The sequence below is a fragment of the Pan troglodytes genome, chromosome 1 (genome assembly GCF_028858775.2).
Source record: "Pan troglodytes isolate AG18354 chromosome 1, NHGRI_mPanTro3-v2.0_pri, whole genome shotgun sequence".
NCBI classification, from domain to species: Eukaryota; Metazoa; Chordata; class Mammalia; order Primates; family Hominidae; genus Pan; species Pan troglodytes.
The window spans coordinates 72,479,573-72,499,190 of NC_072398.2; the positions used below are offsets into that span (position 1 = coordinate 72,479,573).

At 40.3% G+C, this 19,618-nt stretch overlaps 1 protein-coding gene across 1 annotated transcript in view; it reads right to left on the minus strand.

Moving 5' to 3' along the window:
* Positions 1 to 19,618, minus strand: part of PAPPA2 (pappalysin 2) — a 299,157-nt gene that overhangs the window by 247,186 nt on the left and 32,353 nt on the right. The window contains exon 2 of the mRNA XM_009438817.5: positions 11,802 to 12,873. Coding sequence (XP_009437092.3) covers positions 11,802 to 12,873 — 1,072 coding nt within the window. The remainder of the gene's footprint in view (positions 1 to 11,801; positions 12,874 to 19,618) is intronic.

Consider the following 19,618-nt stretch of genomic DNA (forward strand, 5'->3'; position numbering starts at 1 on the left):
TAGTGTGATGCCTCCAGCTTTGTTCTTTTGGCTTAGGATTGACTTGGCGATGCGGGCTCTTTTTTGGTTCCATATGAACTTTAAAGTAGTTTTTTCCAATTCTGTGAAGAAAGTCATTGGTAGCTTGATGGGGATGGCATTGAATCTGTAAATTACCTTGGGCAGTATGGCCATTTTCACAATATTGATTCTTCCTACCCATGAGCATGGAATGTTCTTCCATTTGTTTGTATCCTCTTTTATTTCCTTGAGCAGTGGTTTGTAGTTTTCCTTGAAGAGGTCCTTCACATCCCTTGTAAGTTGGATTCCTAGGTATTTTATTCTCTTTGAAGCAATTGTGAATGGGAGTTCACTCATGATTTGGCTCTCTGTTTGTCTGTTGTTGGTGTATAAGAATGCTTGTGATTTTTGTACATTGATTTTGTATCCTGAGACTTTGCTGAAGTTGCTTATCAGCTTAAGGAGATTTGGGGCTGAGACGATGGGGTTTTCTAGATAAACAATCATGTCGTCTGCAAACAGGGACAATTTGACTTCCTCTTTTCCTAATTGAATACCCTTTATTTCCTTCTCCTGCCTGATTGCCCCGGCCAGAACTTCCAACACTATGTTGAATAGGAGCGGTGAGAGAGGGCATCCCTGTCTTGTGCCAGTTTTCACAGGGAATGCTTCCAGTTTTTGCCCATTCAGTATGATATTGGCTGTGGGTTTGTCATAGATAGCTCTTATTATTTTGAAATACATCCCATCAATACCTAATTTATTGAGAGTTTTTAGCATGAAGGGTTGTTGAATTTTGTCAAAGGCTTTTTCTGCATCTATTGAGATAATCATGTGGTTTTTGTCTTTGGCTCTGTTTATATGCTGGATTACATTTATTGATTTGCGTATATTGAACCAGCCTTGCATCCCAGGGATGAAGCCCACTTGATCATGGTGGATAAGCTTTTTGATGTGCTGCTGGATTCGGTTTGCCAGTATTTTACTGAGGATTTTTGCATCAATGTTCATCAAGGATATTGGTCTAAAATTCTCTTTTTTGGTTGTGTCTCTGCCAGGCTTTGGTATCAGAATGATGTTGGCCTCATAAAATGAGTTAGGGAGGATTCCCTCTTTTTCTATTGATTGGAATAGTTTCAGAAGGAATGGTACCAGTTCCTCCTTGTACCTCTGGTAGAATTCGGCTGTGAATCCATCTGGTCCTGGACTCTTTTTGGTTGGTAAACTATTGATTATTGCCACAATTTCAGCTCCTGTTATTGGTCTATTCAGAGATTCAACTTCTTCCTGGTTTAGTCTTGGGAGAGTGTATGTGTCGAGGAATGTATCCATTTCTTCTAGATTTTCTAGTTTATTTGCGTAGAGGTGTTTGTAGTATTCTCTGATGGTAGTTTTTATTTCTGTGGGATCGGTGGTGATATCCCCTTTATCATTTTTTATTGTGTCTATTTGATTCTTCTCTCTTTTTTTCTTTATTAGTCTTGCTAGCAGTCTATCAATTTTGTTGATCCTTTCAAAAAACCAGCTCCTGGATTCATTGATTTTTTGAAGGGTTTTTTGTGTCTCTATTTCCTTCAGTTCTGCTCTGATTTTAGTTATTTCTTGCCTTCTGCTAGGTTTTGAATGTGTTTGCTCTTGCTTTTCTAGTTCTTTTAATTGTGATGTTAGGGTGTCAATTTTGGATCTTTCCTGCTTTCTCTTGTGGGCATTTAGTGCTATAAATTTCCCTCTACACACTGCTTTGAATGCGTCCCAGAGATTCTGGTATGTTGTGTCTTTGTTCTCGTTGGTTTCAAAGAACATCTTTATTTCTGCCTTCATTTCGTTATGTACCCAGTAGTCATTCAGGAGCAGGTTGTTCAGTTTCCATGTAGTTGAGCGGCTTTGAGTGAGATTCTTAATCCTGAGTTCTAGTTTGATTGCACTGTGGTCTGAGAGATAGTTTGTTATAATTTCTGTTCTTTTACATTTGCTGAGGAGAGCTTTACTTCCAACTATGTGGTCAATTTTGGAATAGGTGTGATGTGGTGCTGAAAAAATGTATATTCTGTTGATTTGGGGTGGAGAGTTCTGTAGATGTCTATTAGGTCCGCTTGGTGCAGAGCTGAGTTCAATTCCTGGGTATCCGTGTTGACTTTCTGTCTCGTGGATCTGTCTAATGTTGACAGTGGGGTGTTAAAGTCTCCCATTATTAATGTGTGGGAGTCTAAGTCTCTTTGTAGGTCACTCAGGACTTGCTTTATGAATCTGGGTGCTCCTGTATTGGGTGCATATATATTTAGGATAGTTAGCTCCTCTTGTTGAATTGGTCCCTTTACCATTATGTAATGGCCTTCTTTGTCTCTTTTGATCTTTGTTGGTTTAAAGTCTGTTTTATCAGAGACTAGGATTGCAACCCCTGCCTTTTTTTGTTTTCCATTTGCTTGGTAGATCTTCCTCCATCCTTTTATTTTGAGCCTATGTGTGTCTCTGCACATGAGATGGGTTTCCTGAATACAGCACACTGATGGGTCTTGACTCTTTATCCAACTTGCCAGTCTGTGTCTTTTAATTGGAGAATTTAGTCCATTTGCATGTAAAGTTAATATTGTTATGTGTGAATTTGATCCTGTCATTATGATGTTAGCTGGTGATTTTGCTCGTTAGTTGATGCAGTTTCTTCCTAGTCTCGATGGTCTTTACATTTTGGCATGATTTTGCAGCAGCTGGTACCGGTTGCTCCTTTCCATGTTTAGCGCTTCCTTCAGGAGCTCTTTTAGGGCAGGCCTGGTGGTGACAAAATCTCTCAGCATTTGCTTGTCTGGAAAGGATTTTATTTCTCCTTCACTTATGAAGCTTAGTTTGGCTGGATATGAAATTCTGGGTTGAAAATTCTTTTCTTTAAGAATGTTGAATATTGGCACCCACTCTCTTCTGGCTTGTAGGGTTTCTGCCGAGAGATCCGCTGTTAGTCTGATGGGCTTCCCTTTGAGGGTAACCCGACCTTTCTCTCTGGCTGCCCTTAACATTTTTTCCTTCATTTCAACTTTGGTGAATCTGACAATTATGTGTCTTGGAGTTGCTCTTCTCAAGGAGTATCTTTGTGGCGTTCTCTGTATTTCCTGAATCTGAACGTTGGCCTGCCTTGCTAGATTGGGGAAGTTCTCCTGGATAATATCCTGCAGAGTGTTTTCCAACTTGGTTCCATTCTCCACATCACTTTGAGGTACACCAATCAGACGTAGATTTGGTCTTTTCACATAGTCCCATATTTCTTGGAGGCTTTGCTCATTTCTTTTTATTCTTTTTTCTCTAAACTTCCCTTCTCACTTCATTTCATTCATTTCATCTTCCATTGCTGATATCCTTTCTTCCAGTTGATCGCATCGGCTCCTGAGGCTTCTGCATTCTTCACATAGTTCTCGAGCCTTGGTTTTCAGCTCCATCAGCTCCTTTAAGCACTTCTCTGTATTGGTTATTCTAGTTATACATTCTTCTAAATTTTTTCCAAAGTTTTCAACTTCTTTGCCTTTGGTTTGAATGTCCTCCCGTAGCTCAGAGTAATTTGATCGTCTGAAGCCTTCTTCTCTCAGCTCGTCAAAATCATTCTCCATCCAGCTTTGTTCTGTTGCTGGTGAGGAACTGCGTTCCTTTGGAGGGGGAGAGGCGCTCTGCGTTTTAGAGTTTCCAGTTTTTCTGTTCTGTTTTTTCCCCATCTTTGTGGTTTTATCTACTTTTGGTCTTTGATGATGGTGATGTACAGATGGGTTTTTGGTGTGGATGTCCTTTCTGTTTGTTAGTTTTCCTTCTAACAGACAGGACCCTCCGCTGCAGGTCTGTTGGAATACCCTGCCGTGTGAGGTGTCAGTGTGCCCCTGCTGGGGGGTGCCTCCCAGTTAGGCTGCTCGGGGGTCAGGGGTCAGGGACCCACTTGAGGAGGCAGTCTGCCCGTTCTCAGATCTCCAGCTGCGTGCTGGGAGAACCACTGCTCTCTTCAAAGCTGTCAGACAGGGACATTTAAGTCTGCAGAGGTTACTGCTGTCTTTTTGTTTGTCTGTGCCCTGCCCCCAGAGGTGGAGCCTACAGAGGCAGGCAGGCCTCCTTGAGCTGTGGTGGGCTTCACCCAGTTCGAGCTTTGGGGCTGCTTTGTTTACCTAAGCAAGCCTGGGCAATGGCGGGTGCCCCTCCCCCAGCCTCGCTGCCGCCTTGCAGTTTGATCTCAGACTGCTGTGCTAGCAATCAGCGAGATTCCGTGGGCGTAGGACCCTCCGAGCCAGGTGTGGGATATAGTCTCCTGGTGCGCTGTTTTTTAAGCCGGTCTGAAAAGCGCAATATTCGGGTGGGAGTGGCCCGATTTTCCAGGTGCGTCCCTCACCCCTTTCTTTGACTCGGAAAGGGAACTCCCTGACCCCTTGCGCTTCCCAGTTAAGGCAATGCTTCGCCCTGCTTCGGCTCGTGCACGGTGCGCGCACCCACTGGCCTGCGCCCACTGTCTGGCACTCCCTAGTGAGATGAACCCGGTACCTCAGATGGAAATGCAGAAATCACCCGTCTTCTGCGTCGCTCACGCTGGGAGCTGTAGACCAGAGCTGTTCCTATTCGGCCATCTTGGCTCCTCCCCAAAAGGAAATATTTTTAACCCAGACAGACTACATGGCTCACTCACAAGTCTGTCTATTTGGCTAGAAATAAACTATGAAAAGGAGAAAAACAGTCACCACTCCCCACCCCCCCACTCACCTGAGGAGGAAAGTCCACAAGCCAGGTGAACAGAGAAACTGTGGATTTCATTTGCTCCATAATACGGTGCCTATTGGAACTGTGGAGAAACTGGCTTATAGGAAAATAAACAGGAGACATTTCTATTTGTAGGTAAACTTATTGTGCTTATCTATGGAACCTCCTCTTATTTCTTTCCTTCTATTCCCATTGCCAGTTGACGTGACCATGAGAAGGTGACACTTGCTCTAGAGTTCACACTGCCTGTGAATTTTGAAGTGAGGGAACTGGCAGTTTTTTTTGCTGTTTAGTTTTAAAATTTCTCCTCCACTTCTTTTCTTCCTGCCCTCTTCTACCCCTTACGCTTATTTTCCCTGCGTGTGTTTTTTTTGGCTTCAGGGAACTTTGAATCTCAACTTCAAAAGAAACCTATAATGAAGCCTGGCTGATGTTTAACAGACCAGCCACTGCAAGGGCCCAGCCTGACCATGCCTTTGGCTCAACAGCCTCCAAGTGTGGGTGAGCAAAGCACAGCTAATCCAAAGCATCCAGGTCTGTGCAGCACCAACTTCTCCACCTGTTCCCTTTGATGCCATGTGCCTCTACCTTCCTGTCCCAAGATACACCCTTTCTATTGTATACCTGCAGACCCCACTCTCTGCCATATCCCCCAGGACAATTCCCAGCCACCCTCTTGAGGACTTCTTTAGAGGGGAGTGTGCCATGGGCAAGCCTTGCTATGTATAAGAGTCCTCTGCCCTCAGACTCCCCAGTGAAACCTCAGGGAATGAGGCAAAGAAGAGACAATGAGTTGCCAACACATAGAGATGTTAGCCCATCACAGGCTTCAGAAATTAGCCCATCACAGGCTTCAGAAACAAATATAGAGAAAACAAATATACAGTATCCCCATTGTCTGCTTCAGAGCATGGTCAGACACTAGATGATTGATGCCTTGTTCAACCATTTGTTTTTATTTGGAGACTTTTCTCCACATTATAGCAATATTATGAGATCTGAGATATAGAAACCAAAAAAGAGAGACAAGCAGAGTTCCAGATTTAATGAAATACTTGCTCAACTCTATTGCGAAAAGGAGAGAAAGCATGGGATGGAAAGTAGGTGCAGCAGCAAAGAACTGTAACTCTGAGACATAATTTTAGGGAGAAATGTGACAGAAACAATTAATAACCAAAAAGAAGCTGAAGCCTGCAAAGGTCAGGGAAGACAAATTCCCCTGAGGGTACAGAAATTCCTTTGGGCTGAGCTCCCTAGTATGTACCATAGGGAATAGTCAATGACATCTGTGATTTTACTGAAGTGGACACTCAACACCCTTCCTTCCCTTAACTCTCGCAGATCATCTCTCAGGGCAGCTACTATGTAGAAATAGACATCTGGCTTATGTAGCCCTGCCTAGTTCCAAGTTCCTTTATCTTGGTAAGTCTGTTCAACTGGCTGGGTAATGTATCTGTAATTCATATCTCCTCCTGACCAGTCCAGAGCTTGATAAGTACTCTCCCTTTGATAGGCCCATCTGGGTTACAGATGTTTGATGCTGGATTCGTCAGGCTCTCTCTCCTCTCAGAGCGTTTGGGAGAGGAACTACTTTGGGCTAGATTTCTGGTTTCTTGCTGGGGGTGGTAGGAATGCATCTTTGTTTGTTTTGTGCTGCCATAGCAGAATACATGAGAGTGGGTAATTGATGAAAAAAAGAGATTAATTTCCTGCAGTTCTGGAGGCTGTAAAGTCCAAGCTCGAGAGGCCTGCATCTAGTGAAGGTCCTCTTGCTTCATCATCACATTGCAGAAGACAGAAGTGCAAGAAAGCAGACATGACAGAGGGGTAGCAAACTCATCTTTTTATCAGAAACTCACTCCTGTGATAACAGCATTAATCCATTCATGAGGGCAGAGCTCTCATGACCTAAGTATCTCTTAACATTTTCACCTCTCAACACTGTTGCTTCAGGGATTAAATTTCTAACATATGAACTTTGGGAGACACATTGGAACCATAGCAGGAAATAAGAACTTTGGGAGACACATTGGAACCATAGCAGGAAGATTGAACAGGATTTGGGAAGTGAGGAGAGTTGTTCATACATCAACCCTTGCATTCGAATGTTAGTGACCTATTTGTAGGTCTGTCCCCCACTTTCTACTACTCTCCCTCAACAGTCGAAGGTGCTTCCACTGTGAGTGGAAAGACTCTGTGCCTGGAGCACTCCACTCAATAGATGACTCGCAAAGCATTTCTCAAAGTTGAGTCCCTTCAGAGTAACAGTATAATGGAATTGTGAGCTTGAGCTCTGTGATTTAATTGTAATAATAGGGAGGCTCTACAAAGCTAATCTAGTTCAGAGACTAACTCCACCAAGTCACAGAACCTCATGGAAACCCAAAGATCTATATCTCTATGAATCAAAAGTCCTTTCAGGCAATCTAAGCCATGACAAAGAAAAGCCACACCCCATGTTCTGCTTTTAATGCCTCAGCCTGGATTTAAACCCAGAGAATTCAGATAAAATTACTGAACTTCTCCTCCAAATCGTTAGCCCTTATCCTTTCCATAGTCTTTACGTGTGTCCCTCTGCTTACCTTACCATGCCTGGCACATCACAGAAGCTTGATAAATAATGATTTTTCAAAATATTGCTTTTGCCAAGAGTCATAAAAAATTAATATTTTTAATAATAAAGATTCAACACAAAAAAATAGGATAGGGAAGGCAGAAAAGACCTACACACAAAATAAGTATAAGAGAGCTGAGAAGAAAGAAAACCTCTCTCCTCCTCTATGTTTCTGCCTTCAAATTTCTTTTTTTCAAAAGAGAAAATTCATAGATAATTATTCTTTCTTAGATCGTCATAGGTAGAGATTTAAAAGTGTGGTTTCTACTGTGAATAAGCATTAGACATTTAAGGAAAGTCACCAGCATAAAGGATAGTCATGAATTTAAAATATAATAAAAAAAAGAAAAGTTGACTTCAGATGCATCGGATATAACACACAAAAAAACAATTCCAAATGAATCACATTTTTATCTTTGAAAATGCTTATCTTAAAATTTTTTAAGATTATATTAAAAATAATCAAAGAATAAGAAGGTTTTTAAAGTATGATTGCTAAAATATAAAAGTAAATAAAAGCATTGAAAGACAGACTCAAAGAAATCTCAAAAAAAAAAAAAGTAGAACAAACTAACAAAGAGAACGTAGGAGAGAAAAGAGAAAAAGAGTAAGCTCAGTAGATTCATCCCCAGGAGTATCAGGGGTAACAAAGAGAACAGAGAAAACTGAGTGAAAAAATATCAAAGTAACAGTTTAAGAGATTTTTCCAGAGACCAGGGGCACAAGTGTCCAAATTGAACAGTGTTCAACAAAAGAACAATAAAAGGCAATCCCTAAAAAATAATCTTACAAATCCCTAGTGTAACAAGGCTAAGGATAAGATGCTAAAAGAATATATAAATATATTTGTGTGTGTGTGTGTATATATATATATATATACATACATACATACATATATGGGTGTATATATGTATACACACACACACCTATAAAAATACACACAATTATCAGAAGAGAAGCTAGAAGTAATTAATGAATTTCTTCATAAGTTTGAGATAAACTATTTTTCAATCCAAAATTTTATACCAAGTCAAACTATCAATTTTGTATGAAGGCAGAATAAAATCATTCTGAGAAGTGCATTTTCAAAAAAGATTACCTGAAACATCTTTTCTTAGAAATTTACTTGAGGATGTTTTCCAGTAAAATAAGGTAGTAAATTAAGAGATATTCATGTAATTCAGGACACAGTAGCTCTAACCCCCCCAAAAAAACGCATTGAAGAGAAGTCCCAGGATGACAACTGTGCAGCAGACCTAAAGACAACTGGCCAAGACTGGAAGAAAAGAATAGAATTAACTAGAAGGGAGAGCTCTATAGGAGTGTAAAAAACATTTTTTTAAGGGTGAAGAAGAAGAGTTTTATTTAGTGTTAGAACAGCTCAGAGGAGGGGAACATTTTCATAAATATATTCTACAAATTAGCAGGTAAAATAAAGCATTTGAAAACAATCAAGAATATCAAGAAAGAATAAAAGAAGGAAGGAAGGAAAAATAGAGACTCAAGGGGTGGGGCTGGAAATGGGAAGAAGCTGTGCAAGGAAAGAAATATAATAATAGAATAGTACTTTGTTCTGCAACAATTAACATTTCACAGTCATAATACTATAATACATACAATTGATTCAACAAAAAATAGTAATTATATGGAAGGATGCAAGGGCAAGGAAGGAGATAATGTAAGAGAGTTAGTCTTGTCTGTATCATAAGAAATCAATGGATAATGTTTAAAATTGATGAACCAAGCAATATAAATATAATATTTGGAGGTGTACAGGAAACTACCAGAAAAAAAAACAGGTGAAAAAAATAAATATAGTAACCTGTGCAGAGCAAGGACAGAGTGTGGAGAAGGATGGGGAAGAGTTAGGCAGGACACTGTTTTTCTTCCTTCTGTCTTTTGGTATAATTTGATATTTTAAACCACGAGCACTTTTTTACTTTGTGTTAGTATTTTTAACTATCAAAAAGTATAAATATTTCCTTTGTATTCCACAAAGCAGGTTTTATATGTGGGGGGTAAAAGAGTCACTTATGAATAAAGGTTCAAAACACTACTGGGTCTATAAATAGGAGTGAGTTCCCCTTCTGCAGGCAGTGAGGTGAGTAAGTTATAAACACCCAGATAAGGGCAGTGTGATAGGAAGTCAGAGAAATAAAGGGAAACTCTGAGGAGAATAATACCTGGATACCTTGAAAGACAGCTCTCTCAGACAGGGCAGTGGGTTATTACTATAAACTAGGAGACCAGACTTTCTCATTTATCTGGGGGATCCTAAGTGTTGCTAACCACTGCTGTTAGTGAGGTTTAGCTTCTGCTTAAGGTTACCAAAATCTAAAAACCAAACCCAAACACAATTTTCTTTTCTTCTTTTTTTTTTTAAATTATACTTTAAGTTCTGGGATACATGTGCAGAACGTGCAGGTTTGTTACATAGGTACACACGTGCCATGGTGGTTTGCTGCACCCATCGACCCATCATCTACATTAGGTGTTTCTCCTAATGCTATCCTTCCCCTAGCCCCCCAGCCTATGACAGACCCCGGTATGTGATGTTCCCCTCCCTGTGTCCATGTGTTCTCATTGTTCCAAACAGAATTTTCTTATACAAATAGTTCTGATAATTTGATTAGTTCTCTTTGCATTATTATGTAAATAAAAGCTTGCTATCTGTCAGCCTTAATAATAAGAACTAATCTTATTTTAGAACAATTTGTGTGCTTTGAAAACTTTAGAGCTACTTTCCTATACTTTATTTCATTTGATTCACAAAATAATCTGAAAATACTGATAATGCAAGGTATTACTGCAATCATCCTTACTTTATAGACAAGACTTCTGAGTTTCCGAACGTGACTTGCGTAACTTGCAAACCTAGTTAAGTAGCAAGGACTCCAAAATTTAACCATGTCCCTTGATTCCAAATTGTATACTCGATTTTTGATACCACATGCTTGAAGTACAGGCCACTCTATTAGTGTTAACTCATATCAAGAGGACTCCCCACACACAGGGATACCATGAACTACTTGTACAAATGGTGTCCAATACAAAAGTAGCCATCAAGACATTGGGTGGGAGCTGAGATCCTGTTCTGCCACCTCCCACCAGCCCTGTACCCTAGGTCAGGTAAGCCTTTTCATAATTTGAACAAAGGCACCAGTTGTGTACTGGGGATACCTTGTCCACATACACATATTAACAAGTTCACTAGCTACCTACCTACTTTCTTACCCTCCTCTATTATGTCCAACCCCTGCAACAGCCGTCAAATGAGAATCTTCTTAAGGCTTCTGTCTCAGAACAAGAGACACATCAAATCCATTTATTCATCAACTTAAACAACTAAATGTCAGCTGCTATTCTAGGCCTTGGGAATATAGTGGTTAACAGAATAGACAAGGGCCCCGATCTCATGTAGCTGATATTCCAAATAGGGGAAAAACAGACAAACACATGAATGTGAAAGACAAATTATCTGAAGTACTAAGTGTTAAACAGGAAATTTAAATTAGTTGATGTAACAGTAATTGATAGATTTAATTTGAGGGATTAGGAAAGGCCTCCCAGGTGGTAACATCTAAGTAGGTATTTGAATGACAAGAGAGAGCCCACCATGGGAATATTAAGGAAAGGAGGATTCCAAGAAGATGGAACAGCACATAAAAGCCCTGAGGGCAGAAAAAAGCTTGATCTGTTCAATGGAACAGAATCAAGTCAGTGAGGCTGTGCTATGTAGGTGGGGATAGAGAGGTAGACAGAGGCCAGATTGCATTAAGAGGCTGTGTGTCAGGTAGGGGGTTCAGATTTTATTCTGAGTGCAGTGGAGGAAAAAATCTTAAGACGAGAAATGACAGGATCCAACTTACCTTTTTAAAAAGATCCTTCTGGATGCCGGACAAAGAATGGAATTTAATGGGGCAACAGTGAAACATCCCAGTCACCTAAAGGAGACTAGTGGCGAGATGTAACACGAAACTTTACGAAACTGCTGAACTGCTTAGACTAAATAGACCTAACACATTTTCACAGATCTGTATTACTTTGCCAAGATGCTAAGACTATAGGAAGTATTGTCACGTGTAATTAGTATTGACTGGTGTCTAGGCCTGGATGCCTTGTTTGTTCTCCATGAAGATTTCCTGGCCTCCTCTGGTAGAGTAAGTTGTTCAGCTTCCCTGTGTCCCAAGTACCTGGTGCATATGCTTTTGGGTGCGCTTCACACTGTGTACACAGCTTTCTGTCCCACAAACAGTGAGTTCTGTGAGGACTGTCTCTTGTCTCAGTCATCTGTGTCCCTAATTACCTAACAGAACACCTAGCACTTCACAAAAGCTTAATACTGTCTGATGGGGTGGATTAACGTCTTATTCAGGGAGTGTGTGAACACATTTGCCTCCAAAACCAAACAGATAAAATGATGTTAGAAATGCATCCTACAAGTAGGACACCCCAAACCCCAGTCCCTTACCTTTTGGGTGAGTCAGGGTCAAAGCAGGTCTTGCGCACATCAGCCACCTGGGGGTCGCAGCAGTCTCCATCGTCAAAGTCGTTCAGCATGTTGTTACACTCCACGTGACAGAGCCCATCCCTGCGGTTCCAGGAGTAGCAGCGGCCCTGCAGGCGGCAGTCACCCCCATCATAGCCTGTGAGTGGGTGCTCACACTCGGGGTCGCAATGGTCATTGCCAATCTTGCTGGGCTCACAGTTCACAAGCACAACCCGGTGTCGCAGGGTGGAATTGTGGACCTGGTGGACGCTCAGCTGCCAGCTGATGTTGTAGCGGCTGAAGGCCTCATTCAGTGCCTCGTGCTGCAGACGAATCTGCTCCTCACTCACAATGGGGTTTAGGCCCTCATCATCACAGATGTTCACCACCTGGTAGCGTATCACCTTCTCTCCCCGAAGGGGCCAGTATCCATTATACTGGGAGATCAATTCCACATTGTCACAGACTGTTTGCCCACAGAGTGGGGGCTGCAAAGGCGACAGAATCTCAGGCTCTGGCTCAAAGCCCTGGAGAACCTCAAGTCGTGGGTACTTCTCATCTCTAAAGGGAACCCACTCTGTGTTCACAGGCTCAAAGCTCGCTGTCAGGACCAAGTCAGTCGCTTCCTCCTCCCCACTTGAATGCTGAGAACTGTGCTGAAAATGGCTTTGTGGCAGGGCGGTCGACCAGAAAACCAGTGTGCCCAGGTGTCCACGGAAATAGTGCCCATCCTCAGAGCTGTCTCCCCCCAGGAGCAAAGAGCGGCAAGATGCCATGAAGGGGCTGTTCAGGGGACCAGACTGGTCTAGACTGCTAGCCACCTGAGTGCCATCCACATACAGGGCCATGTGCCGTCCATCGTAAGTGGCTGCCACATGGGTCCATGTGCCTGGTTGGTAGCGACTGTGGCTAATCAAGATGGTGGCTTTCTTCACGCGGTCGGTGCAGAGGGAGAAGAAGAAGCGAGCATCCCGCTTTCCCTTGTCCTTCCCTGAGCGGATCCCCAGGGCCCAGCCTTTGTCACTGACAGTGTGGGAGCAGTTATCAAACACACCTGGGAAAGAAGGAAGAATCGAGGGAAGAGACAGATACCAGATACAAAGGGGAATGGAGAAAGGGAGAAGAAAGCCCATGTAAATAACAAGAATGCAGGTTTTTAATGGGGAATAAAGTAAGCGACACAGATTTCTCACCTGAGATGCCTGTTCATATCCCTATATCAGGCCGTTCTGGCATATCCTATCCCCAAAAGGAATGATTTGAGATTCCACCCAAGTTAACTCATTCTGGTATGTCTACATAACTAAAATGGAAGCTGGAAAGCAGATGTTCAATGCAAATGGCAAGAATCCTCTAGCACTCCATCACGAATGTGCTTCATGCTCATGACTGGCTTTAAGTCCATGCCTTTCCTCACTGATCCTAGCTTTTTCCATTTCCTCAGAAGCCATGAGAGTAGTCATACTTTTTGCAAATGACAGCCATCTCTTACCCTCTGGAAGGTGATTTTTCTCTACTGAACATTAAAAGGATGATACTCATGGGGAAAACAAGGAGTTGATTAATTAGGGAGTCTTTTTAGAGAAGATGGTAACATCCCAGACATCATTCCTAGCACACTATTCCCTCTAATACCTCTCATGGGTAAGGATAGCCATCCACAATGAATAACTGTTCCCCAGAGAAAGCGATATGGCACTGCCCCATGGTCCTAGCCTAAAAAACTAACCACTGAGTTAGTAGAATGACTGTTCTATACCCAATACCACCCACCACAGTACAGAAGCAGACCGTTTCCAGATTAGTAAAGGTCCTATATCATACACTACCTGCCTTGCTCAGGGCAGGCCCAGGGCATTTACAGGTATTTACAGGCTATTAAATCTAGTGGAATAAACAAAGGATAGAACACCCATAAATAGCTAGATCATTAATAAGTTGGCAGCAGGAATGGACACAAACTTTCAGATGTGGCATGATCACAGATGGGACTCAGGCAGTTTGGAAGCCTTAAATGTTCCTAGTAACCCATCTTCAGTTTACCCACCATCTCCTCCTCAGTACCTCTTCTAGTACATAGTCTCTCAGGAATAGCTTTTACTAATAAATCACATGAAGTCAGTACATCACATAGGAAATGCTTAATAAATATTGCTTGCACTGATGAATAAATGATGGAAAAATATACTAGTCTTTGGATCAGATACCTGGGTAAACATCAAGAGTCATTCTCCCCAAGCTTGTTAAATAAGACTTTTATTTGTTCCCTGACCTCCTATACAATCCAGTCCAACAATAATTCTCCTTAGACAGTCTAGATTTATAAGCCATGAGGCTTCCTATTCTGATGGCAGGCAAGTGCTTTACAAGTGGCTATATTTCCAAAAGTGATAGAATATCTTTTCTGTCTTCAGCATTAATTAATAACTCATGGTTTATAAAATAAAAGTACTTTTTAGCAAAAATATTTCCTCCCTAACCCAGTAATTCTAACAACTATACTTTGAATTACTAGTGATGACTAGCTACAGTACAATGGGGTGTTCTGATTTTGGTTTTGGGGTTTTAGTTGTCATTATTGTTTTCACACTGGGGTCTATCTGTTAAAGAAGTGTAAGGAATACTCCTCTACAAACTGTTGTATTGAGAGGATTTTCAAAAAAGCAAACAAATCTAGTGAGATTAATACTAAGTTCCCTGATTCATATTTTCTCCTGGTCCATTTATTTTAATAAGTACTAAGTAGCTTTAATTATCTATCTGACCTATGAGCACATGGGCTGCAATATTGAATATCAGGACCATGGAGTTACTAATCTATCAGCTATTTGCTGATCTTTAAGAGAAAGTACTGGGGAGGTTACTTTATATTTGACGCATACACACAGGTAGATGTATGCGTTCAGATATAAATTGTTAGGCTTGACATATAAGTTACCAGATAATTAGCATGATTATCTGCCAGACATCTACTTGCAATTTTAAACACTTTAATTTGCTGTCCTTAGAACTTCTAGTCTATTATCAAAAATATAATTGTTCTTATTTGTCTCATAGAAAGGTATAAAGTTATTAATAATGTATCTGAAATGATATTTCTAACTTCTTGAAATACTAAATAGAAGATGGACCACTCTGATTATACCAGTCTAGTTCTGATTAGTGTAAGTTTTAGAAATTACATCAAAAAAGATTTATAGCCAAGACCACTAAGATCATCTATATTACTTGTGAGATGTAGCCAGTATGTAGAAGTATTATTTTGAATGATTACCAAAGTAATGATTATTTGCTCTCTAATTTATTAAGATGTCCAAGCAGCAAATGAAGAACCTCACTAGGTGCTTAGATAACTACATTTTACTTGCTTTGTTACCATTGTTCCTACTTCATCTGTAGGAAAATAGAGTACATAGTTGCTGAAGCACTATCCTGCACTCCTTCCAGTTAAAAAGGCATACTTAGCAAATAGAATTCTCTAACTCAATGCCAGCAACTCTAGTTGTGGATCAGTCACATGTGAAGCTTTCACAAATACAGACTATTTTGAAGCCATATTGAGAGCTTATACCATATTACAAAAGAAATCAAATTCCTCACTGAACTTAGTAGAACGAAATGCAGAAGACAGAAGTTGAGAGCCTTAGTATTTTTCATCCAGTGAAGGAAAGTTAGCAAGATTGATATCAATGGTAAGTTAAATCAGACATGAAAATGTAAAAATCATCTGAAATTCTTTTAAATCATTTGTTTAAAAATTATACTAGATCACGCATCTTAGATTTGTCCAAGGTGCCTATGCAACAGTGATACATACTTGTTCATTAATTCAGCAAACTAACGGAATGAGAAGTAGTTAGGATAAACGAGGACCTGTTATGAATAAGGGCACAGAAACAGACTAAGTTAGCCCACCCATGCAAGTGCAAGTTTGGTAGATATTTACAAAGCAATACTATCTGCTAATCTCAGTACTTGGTGCTGGAGATTCTATAGTGATCAAATAATTATATGATATCATGGAGAGTTCAATATAGTGCAGAAAATAAACCTGAAATTAATAACAATGGAATACGCTGACTATTGAAAGTATAAATAGCTCTGGGAGCAGCAAAAGGACCTCTTTATTAAAACATGGTCATAACATAGCAGAAATTCTCCCTAAAGTCATTAAATGTCAACTTCCCAACACTGACCTGTCTTGTTAACAATTTGATTCCTAGAAGGCATCCACCATCCAAATCTGCCCATGAGATTAGGGCTACCTTGATCACCAGTCAGACTGTCTGGGAAGGCTAGAGAGTGCCAAAGCCAAAGAATTCCAAGAGATAAGATCAGGTATTGCCAAGCCGAACATCCTGCCAGTTTACCCAGTAATATTCATTATAAGAGTCCTCAGAACCTGCCTTTATATAAATTACTCACTTCAGCCAAATCTTCTACACTGGAATTTTGTGTGTGTGTGTGTGTGTGTGTGTGTGTGTGTGTGCATGTGTGTGACTATATTTACTTTTACTTAGCCTGTAATGTTATCTCCCATTTATATAGTCCTTAAGCTTTCCAAATAAATCTTTTGTATACTATTATTTAAGTGGTAAAACCATCCTCTGAGGCAGGTGGAGTTATTATCATTGGCCTTATTTTATAGATGCAGACACTGAGGCTCTGAGAGATTAGGTGTCAGACTGGGTGCAGAGAGTGCACTAGAACCAAGATATCATTATTTTGAGCCCAGAACAGTTTTCTACAAAACCTATGCTGGGAAAGACCATAGTGCATGTGGTTAAAAGCATGAGTCAGCCAGAAATTATATTCTACAATCTACCACTTACATGCTGTATCATCTCAAAAAAAAGTTATATCACCTTATTGAGCTCTGGTTTCCTTATTTGAAAGTGTTACCTGAGAAATAAAATCTGTGCATCTTCAACCACAAGCTGAGACTTAAACCTCATGAGGTTGTTGTGAGAATTAAATAAAATAACACATGTGAAGTATCTTAGCACAGTGTTCAGCTCAAATAAAGTGATTAATAAACATTAGCTGTGATGAGGAGAAGGAGTTTCATGATGTGTTATCAAAGGAAATAACAAATTAGATATAAAACCAGTGGTATGCTAGTAAATATTTAACAACTGGTCCTCTGAAGATTAAAAAAAAAATCCAAGTCCTGATTTGCAACATTTGCCAATTTCTGTGATATAAATTACTCCCACAATGGTCAATTTTAAGTTACCAGTATGATGTCACTGAACATGGGTTTGGGAAGAGATGTGTACAATTGGCTCTGATGAACCAGTTTGAGTCGATTCCATTACTGTAAAGACTAAAAAGGAAAGCAATTGCAAGCTGCCAAGTGTCTCCTTTTCCCTTTGACTACTAAAGTTAAATGTGGCTGCTTTGCTGATAATATCATTTTCTGTAATTTAAAAGGGGGTAAATATTGCCTATACTCTGAGTTTTCAGCCATAACATGTATACTGGAGGACCCAGTGACCAACTGTACCTGTGAACAAAATGTGTCCATCCCAGGTCTGCTCTTCTTCATTCTCTAGCTACAAATTGGAGTCATAGAGTAGCCTGCACAGGTCCCCACATGCTCCCGGGAGGGACCCTCAGCCCTACTTTCTTGACCTCATTAAGCAAAAGCAAGATGAAGTTTGTTTCAAAGGAAAAATTACAGAATCCCACATTTAGGAGACTTTTTCTTCCCAGTCTAGCAGAGTAAAGACTGACAAAACCAATGAAGTCCAAGCCAATACAATATACTTGGTGAAACTCTTGAGTTTGTGCAACATTGAGATTTTATAATTTTGGATGTACATGAGATAGAAACAAACATGTTATAACTGTTGTTTATTCATCAAAGCCACATTCTTGGAAAGAACAGAGGGACCAGTACATGAATATGATTTATGAAATTATTCAACACTAAACTGAACTATGATAGCCCATGGATTAGAAAAATCAGATCAAATGTTGTAACTCAAAAGATGGTGGTAGTGTGGAAGCCAAACATTTGGACCACATCATCTTAAAACTGTAAAAATCATTTTCTCAAATGGCTTCCATCATATATATTTACTAAATTTAAAACTGTTTAAGCACCTTACCTTGTACTTAATCTGAGTTTTGAGACAAGGTAAATTGAGGGAGGATATTTCATTAATTGTATTCCTGCTCTCAACTCCAAAAATTGTACTTAGAGACCATGTGTATCTTAACAGAGCAATATGCTCACATGGGTCTTAGCAAACATCATTTGCATCCAGTTCTCTACTGTCAATAATTACCAGCACTTGGAATTGATAGAGTCAATTATCCTCAAGGAGAAAGGTTTTCTCTCAAACTGGAATATAGTCCTCCAAAGAGACTATGAAAAATTCTAATAAAGCAGTGAATACTATAGATAGAGTTACAAACAGCTGTTTCATGAAAAAAAAAAGTTTGGAATGTGGCCCCTGTAAAGTAGTAATCCTGCTTCTTTCCATTACTTGAGTTTTTTCTTGATGCTCAGGATATCTGCTGCTTATGCCAAAAAGAGATAAAGAGACTTGAATTATCTTTTATAATTTGTCTACTATGTGCGACTCTATCCCTGGTGGACATGCCCCTACCCACAACAAAGTCCTGAAAAACAGCTTGGCAGACCACCTTGGGCAGACACATCTTCAGACTGACCAAATGACTGTGTGCCTGTTCTTGAGGCCTGAAAAACAGCCCAGTGGGCTTGCCCCTCAAGGACACACCCCCAGGGCAGCCAAGCAGCTGTATGCCCACACCCCTGGCTAGAGTAACAGGCTCATAGCCCCAACCTCAGTGAGCCAGACCCCCAGCTAGCTGACTTACCATGGACATTATGTGCACTCACATCCCTCCCTCCACCTAAGAAATAGCCCAGCAAGCACACATTCAGCAAAGTTGTGCCACTGCTGCCACAAACTCTTGCAGCCTAGGCCACTGAGATACAAAAATCACTAGCACGAATTACAGCTGAAGAAACTGACTAGAGACTACTGTGTCCATGTGGAATTAAAGCCAACACATCCTACCCAACTGACACCCTAAGACCCATCTATAGAAATAAGTCTTTTTCCAATGATGCCCTCTCTCACCTCTCCTATCTGACATAGTATTGGAAGTTCTGGCTAGGGCAATCAGGCAAGAGATAGAAATAAAGGGTATTCAAAGAGGAAGACAGGAAGTCAAGTTGTCTTTGTTTGCAGATGACATGATTTTACATTTAGAAAACTCCATCTTCCCAGCACAAAAACTTCTTGAACTGATAAGCAACTTCAGCAAAGTCTCAGGATACAAAATCAGTGTGAAAAATCACAAGCATTCCTTTACACCAACAACAGACAAGTGGAGAACCAAATCATGAATGAACTCCCATTCACAATCACTACAAAGAGAATAAAATACTTAGGAATACAGCCAACAAGTGATATGAAGGATCTCTTCAAGAAGAACTACAAACCACTGCTCAAGGATATAAGAGAGGACACAAACAAATGGAAAAACCTTCCATCCTCATGGATAGGAAGAATCAATATTGTGAAAATGGCCATACGGCCCAAAGTAATGTATAGATTCAATGCTACTCCCATCAAATTACCGTTGACATTCTTCACAGAATTAGAAAAAAAACTATTTTAAATTTCTTTTTTTAAAGTGTATTATTATACTTTAATTTCTAGGGTACATGTGCACAATGTGCAGGTTTATTACATAGGTATACATGTGCCATGTTGGTTTGCTGCTCCCATCAACTATTTTAAATTTCATATGGAATCAAA